We start from the raw sequence: 6,669 nt of genomic DNA on the forward strand, positions 1-6,669 counted from the left end.
CTGCTGCTGGGGGTGGGCTTCATTTTGGGGTGACGGAATGTTCTAGAGCAGTGATCCTCGCCCTCCCTAACGCCACTACACATTGATACAGTTCTTCGTGTGCGGTGACCCCCAACCATAAAATTACGTCATCACCACTGTAATGTGGCGACTGTTATATCTGATACGAGACCTGAGGGAAAGTGTTGTTTGACACCCTCCCCGGAGGGGTCACTACCCACAGGCTGATAGGGCTCTAGAGGAGACAGAGGAGATGGCTGAACAACTTGGCGTCAATATGTAGGTTGAATGCCCCCTGGAAGGAAATGGATGGGATCACGTCTAAACACAAAATGCCCTTGTCTCTCGCATATATTCAGAGAGCTACCTTTTCTTTGCGATGGGGTCCAGGTAACCCAGGACATCCACAGACCTCCTGTGAACCAAGGATGACCTCGAACTCCTGATCCTCTCTCTAGCCTCTGTCTCCCAGTGCCGGGGTGACAGTGTGTGCGGCCACCCCTGCTTTCTGTGATGCTGGGGGACGGAGCACAGGTCACATGATGCCAGGAGTGGTGTACAATGAGCCTCTGCCCTGGAGCCTCTCAAACCGTGCGCTGCCCACACCTGCCATGGGTGGACCAACACAGGACCAGGCGCAGAATTCTCCACTTGTGACTCTATCAGTGCTCAGAATATTCCAGAGTTTTAAAAGACATTTATAGCTAGGTGGTGGTGCACATCTTTAACCCCAGCACTTGGTAAGCAGAGGCAGGGGAATCTCTGAGTTCCAGAACAGCCAGGGCTACGCAGAGAAGCCCTGTCTCAAAAACAAAAACAAAAAGACCTATTTATTATGTTTTCTTATGTGTCTGTGTGAGTTCATGTGTACCACGCGTGTACATGTGCTGATCAAGGCGTTGGGTCCTCTGGAAACAAGGTTACAGATGCCTGTGAGCTGCCTAACATGGGTGCTGGGAACGGAATCCAGGTCCTCTGGACGAGCAGCTGGATGCTCTAACCCCTGAGACATACCTCTCCAGCCTATATATAAATTTCAAAAAATCTGCATGGTGGCACACATCTTTAATCCCAGCTGTCAGGATGATGTGGGATTTCTCCTCTGTATGCTGTGAATATGTTTTATTGCCATTGGTTAATAAAGAAGCTGCTTTTGGCCAATGGCTTAACAGAATAAAGACTGGCGGAAAATCTGAACAGAGACGTAGAGAGAGAACAGGCAGAGTCAGGGAGACGCCATGTAGCTGCCAAAGGAGACAGACGCCCAGAAACCATACTGGTAAACTGAGAGCCTTGTGGTTTTACAAAATAATAGGAACGGCTAATTTAAGATGTAAGACTTAGTTAATAAGAAGCCTAAGCTATTGGCCAAGCAGTGCTGTAATTAATACAGTTTCTGTGTGATTATTTTGGGTCTGGGCACCAGGAAAACGAACGAGCAGCCTCTGTCTACATCGGGAGGCAGAGGCAGGAGGATCTCTGAGTTCTAGGCCAGCCTAGCAGGGCTACACAAAGAGACTGTGTCTTGAAAAACCAAAACCAACCAAACAAACAAAAAAAAAACTTCAACAGATCATGGAGAAGGTGCTAACAGTGATTGTCAACTGGACAGGGTCTAGAATCATTGTCGAGACAGACTACAGGGCACACCCCTGAGGTTTTTCCACACTAGGTTAACTGAGGTGAGAAGACCTGCCCTGACTGTGGACTCAGTGTGACCAGCTACCTCCCGCTCCTGCTGCCATGCCCGCCCTGCCACGACAGGTGATGTGAACTGCGGTCAGAACACATCGCTGATATAACAATATGCTTATCAGCTCACATTTACAGGTCCAGAACCTTTCCTCTGATGGCCGAGCCAAAGACAGGCTGGGGTCCCCACCCACCCTCCTGGTCTTGCCCTTAGAATTCCTGCGGACAGAGGATTTGAACAGTGGAGCTGGGGAGACGGCTCGGCAGGTAAAGGGCTTGCGGCGCAAGCATAAGGGACCTGAGTTTAAATCCCCATCGCCCACATAAAGAGACCGACATGGTGGCACTGGCTTGTCGTCCCAGCCCTGGGGAGGCAGAGACAGGGGATCTCTGGAGCACACTGGCCAGCCAATGTACCATAAGTTCCAGCCCACCAGGCATGGTGGTGCATATCTTTATTCCCGGCACTCGGGAGGCTGAGGCAGGTGGATCTCTGTGAGTCTGAAGCCAGCCTGGTCTACAAAGAGACTTCTAGGACAGCCAGGACATAGAAAGACCTTCTCTCAAAACAAAAATGAAAACACTAGCCAAGCAGCAGTAAGAGAGAGAGAAAAAAGAAAGGACATGGTCTCTTTTCCCTGTGTTGTGTCACAAAACCCCAGTCTCTGCCCACCGCCCTCCCCTGCTCCCCCAGACCACCACATTGCCTCCTCTGCCTCTCTGCTGGGCACCCAGGCTGGGCCACACCCTGCACAGCTGGTTCCACGGGCTGCTTTCTCGCAGTCATTCAGGGCTGGGCTGGGGCTCCACCGCTACGCTCAGGTGCACTACCATGCCCTGACTGTCCCTAGTTCTTGGTGTAAGACTCAAGGAGACAGATGGCCCCTGTCGGCTCCAGACACAAGTCCTGGCTCCTTTGGCTCCCGGAGCAGGCGGCCTCTCAGCCCTGCTTGCCTTCCTTGCCCTCCTCGCCTGGCCCCGCCATGCCCTTGGTCCCTTTAGCACAGACATTGTGGCTCTCTCTGCAGCCTGTGGGGGTTGGGGTCCAAGCATAGTCGTAGAAGGCTGTCTCCCTGAGCCCCTTTGCATGCACTAGTCTGGCCAGCAGATGTGTCTGTCTGCCTCAGGTCCTGGAGAATCTTTGTTTGTTTGTTTTTAAGACAGGGTTTTTCTGTGTAGCTTTGGAGCCTGTCCTGGAACGCACTCTGTAGACCAGGCTGTTCTTGAACTTACAGAGATCCGCCTGACTCTGCCTCCGAGTGCTGGAATTAAAGGCGTGTGCCACCACTGCCCCGCTCCTGGAGAATCTTTTACAGAAAGGAACAGCGTAGAAAAGACCAAAAGAAAACAGAAAATCTTTCGTGGACTAGGAGACCGAGGCAGGAGGGTGACGAACTGGCCGTCAGCCTGTGTTACACAGCAAAAGGCTACCTTAGGGGGAAAAAGACTCTTTAAAAAAAATCTGAGTGTGGTGATACACCTCAGAAAGCTGAGGCAGGAGCGATGAAGAGGCTGGGGCAGGGATGGAGAAGCTGAGGTCTTCCTTGGCTATGTAGTGAGTTTGAGGCCATTCTGGTCTGCATGTCTCAAAAACAAAAACAAAAATAAAAAACAAACAAACAAACAAAAAAACCCATAACATTAAAATTGCAAGGAAAATAGGAGAATTCTGGAAAGATGGCTCTGCAGGTAAAGGTGGTTGCTGTGAAACCCGAGGCTTTGAGTTCGATTCCCAGAACCCACATGGGGACAGACAGAATGACCTGCAGGTTGCCCTTTGATCTTCAGGCATGCACCATGCCCCGCCCACAAAAACTAAACATAAAACTAAAACATAGCAACAAAATTCTCAAATTTTACTCACATTTCAGGGGCCAGCTAGATGACTCGGTGGGCCAGAGGGCTCGCTGTCACGCTGACAACCTGAGCTCAATCCCCAGAACCCACACGGCGGAAGGGGAGCACTGACCCCCAAAAGTTAGGCTCCTACACCTGAACCCATATACTCTTCCACACTCACACACAAATCATTTTTTTTTAAAGAAAAAAAAATAAAAGCCAAACCAAACCAGCAATTTCTTAAATTTCAAACCGAATTCCCTCGTATTGGAGACAAACACCCCAGAGTTGAGCAGGCTGACCCGTGAAGCAGAGTTGCAAGCCCAGCAACCCAACAGAGGCAGAGAAAACCAAAGCTGACTTGGCATTCAATGATCAGGGCAGACCTGGCGCAGGCACCAAGAGACTCACAGGCACGCAGGGTGGGAGGGCGGGAGTGGGGGCGGGGGTGGGGGGGTGGGGCTAGGATCCAGGTAGCTTTCCTTTTCTCCCAGTCTCTGTTCTGGTAGCTCATGCTTGTCACCCCAGCACTCCAGGAGGCTGAGGCAGGAGGAGAGGCCAGAAGGGGGCGTGGGATCCCCTGGATTTAGCATTACTGGAGTTGGGGGTCACCATGTGGGTGCTGGAGACCAAACTGGGCCATCTGTAGGAGCAGTGAGCTCTCTTACAGGGGGGCCATCTCTCCAGTCCTCTCCTTTAATTCTCTAATGCATACCTTTTTAGTTTGTTTTTTGAGACAGGGTTTCTCTGTGCAGCCCTGGCTGTCCTGGAACTCGCTCTGTAGACCAGGTTGGCCTCTAACTCAGAGATTCGCCTGCCTCAGCCTGAGTGCTGGGATTAAAAGTGTGTGTCACCACGCCCAGCTCTTTTTCTCAATTTTTTAAGGTGATTTTTGTTGTTGAGACAGAGTTTTTTTATGTAGCCCTGGCTGGCCTGGAACTCACAGAGATCCGCCCGCTGCCTGAGTGCTGGGAGACGTGGGCCGCCATGCCCTGATCTTTAAAATGCATGGTGAACACCCCTCTCCCTGGCCTTTTGACCCTCTCTCATGCTTTGAGCCTTCAGGGAAGTGAATTCAGCCCTTGTGGTAAAGGAGGGTCAGCCAGGACCAGATGGAAATTCCTCCCACCCTGTGTCAACTGGAGCTCCTCATTCACGGCCACACGGGGTCAACCTCCTGTTGAACCCACTCCAAATCCAGTAACCGACTGGGCGCCCAACCAGGGAAAAGCCACAAAAACGTTGCAGCAGGTGCTAAGGGCCTCAGTGCTGGGTGGCTCTGGTGCATCACCTAGCCCCCTCTGAGCCAGTGAGAAAGGAAGAGCTAGAAGAATAGGAAACAATAGAGGCCTAACCAGAAAAATGTTTTTCCTCTGCTGTTCTGGGTGGGAGGTTTTCTCACCTGTCAGTGAGCCCCTGGCCACTGCCACACCCAGGCCTGTCCCTGCTGTCAGAGGCTCCCGTGGGCCAGGTCAGCCGAACAGATAAACAAGCCAGGGGATGTGGGGCAGGCAATCCGGGCGTTGGCTCCCCTGAGACCCTGGCTGGGCTCCCGGAGCGGGGAGGGGAGCAGTCAGGCCTTTGTCTGGGCTTTCTGAAGTAAAGGACTGGGAGTTAGCCTTCTTGGCCAGCGAGGGATGTGACAGCCAGTCTCCACCCATCGGTGGGTGTGGTGGGTCACGGGTTAATCCCAAGAGGAAAGTTGTCTCATACAAAACACACCCAGAGAGGGAAAGGCAGGGGGAGCGGTCACCAGCCAAGCTGGCTGGACTTCTACGTCCCAAATCCTGACTGGGGTGAGGACAGGGGCCCTGCGTGGGGTGCCACTACTCCAGTCACCAAGCAGGCGGGTTTGTGACCTAAGCGATGTTTCCCCAACACCCTTCAAGCACCTACCCTTCCCACCTGTGGGAGTACGGGGTTTGGGGGACACCTTCACATCGCTTAGAGGGGTCTGCATGCCTGAATGAGCGTGCATGCTCTTTTGGCTCCCGGCTGTGTACAAAATCTTCCATTGCCCATCAATCTCTCTCACAGACCCACACAAATAGACCGCAGCTCACACCAGCCTGGGGTTGCGGACTGGGTACCGCCACTGTTTTCAACCTGAACCAGTTACCCCTTTGAGTCACACCATCAGGTTCCCCCCTTTTCCTGGCGGGGAGCATGCTTAGAGGGAAAGGGGGGAAATAGATTAGAGCCCCTGACAGGGAACCGCCCGACTAGCTCTCCGCGGAAATCCACCTCTCAAGCCAGTGGCAACTCAGGACCACATCTAATGGGCCGGAATCGGTTTGGCCAGGAGGCTACGGGCCCCGGTGAGGCCACGAGGAGGGCAGGACGCAGGAGGGACCGACAGAAGCGCCAGAAGCCGCGAGTCGAAGATGGGGGAGGGGAGGCGGGTAGCAGCTTGCCCTTTGAGGATGGGTCCCAACTACTCCCGAGATCCCGCAGGCTCTCGGGGGCCGCCCACCCACAGGTGGCCCAGCTTGGATTGAAGGGTCGTGCGGGAGCATGGGCCTCTCTTCTTTGCATCCTGCAAGCGATGTATGGATGCAATCCGGGTGCCCCCCCCCCCAAGAATGATTGGGGATCAGGCCTGGAGCGCGCGGCCCAGCTCGATCCCTCCCCTTTGCAGCTGGGAACGGTCTCCCCGCTTCGCCTCTGGGTCTCTGGTTGGGGGCCTGGGGCGGCGGAGCGCGCGTGGCCAGGTACTCACTCCATCTCCCGCGAGGTCCGTGGGCGGTGCAGCGCGGGGCAGGACCGACTCTTAGGGCCTGGCGGCCAGGGCTGCGCGGAGCCGGGGCGGCACCGGCGCGGGCATAGTCCCCAGCGCGCCGGGTATTGTCCGGGCGCGGCCGGGTGGGCTCGTGCGCGCGCCGCCTCTGCGCGCTCCTGCACCCCGCGCGCCCGCGCGCGCCTCCTGCTGGCCGCAGACGCCCCCCACCGGTGCAGCTGCACACCAAAGCGTCGCCCAGATCCCGGACCCAGTCACCCTGAGCTCTGGGTGGGAGAAAAAGAGTCCAGATACAGTTCAGGGCCTGAAATGGAGCCCCGAGCCGCAGGATAGTCACAGCTGCAGCTGTTGAGAGTGGGGGACTCAGCTCCCGGAGGAGGCCCAGCCTGGACTAACGGCTG

At 54.8% G+C, this 6,669-nt stretch overlaps 1 protein-coding gene across 1 annotated transcript in view; it reads right to left on the bottom strand.

The window, feature by feature from the left end:
* The window catches only part of Palm (paralemmin), a 23,280-nt gene extending 16,874 nt beyond the window's left edge, over positions 1-6,406 (bottom strand). The window contains exon 1 of the mRNA XM_087909437.1: positions 6,251-6,406. Coding sequence (XP_087765563.1) covers positions 6,251-6,255 — 5 coding nt within the window. The 5' untranslated portion in view covers positions 6,256-6,406. The remainder of the gene's footprint in view (positions 1-6,250) is intronic.
* Positions 6,407-6,669: the final 263 nt, after the last annotated feature.

This window comes from Myodes glareolus, chromosome 8 (assembly GCF_982192425.1).
Source record: "Myodes glareolus chromosome 8, mMyoGla1.1, whole genome shotgun sequence".
Taxonomy (NCBI): Eukaryota; Metazoa; Chordata; class Mammalia; order Rodentia; family Cricetidae; genus Myodes; species Myodes glareolus.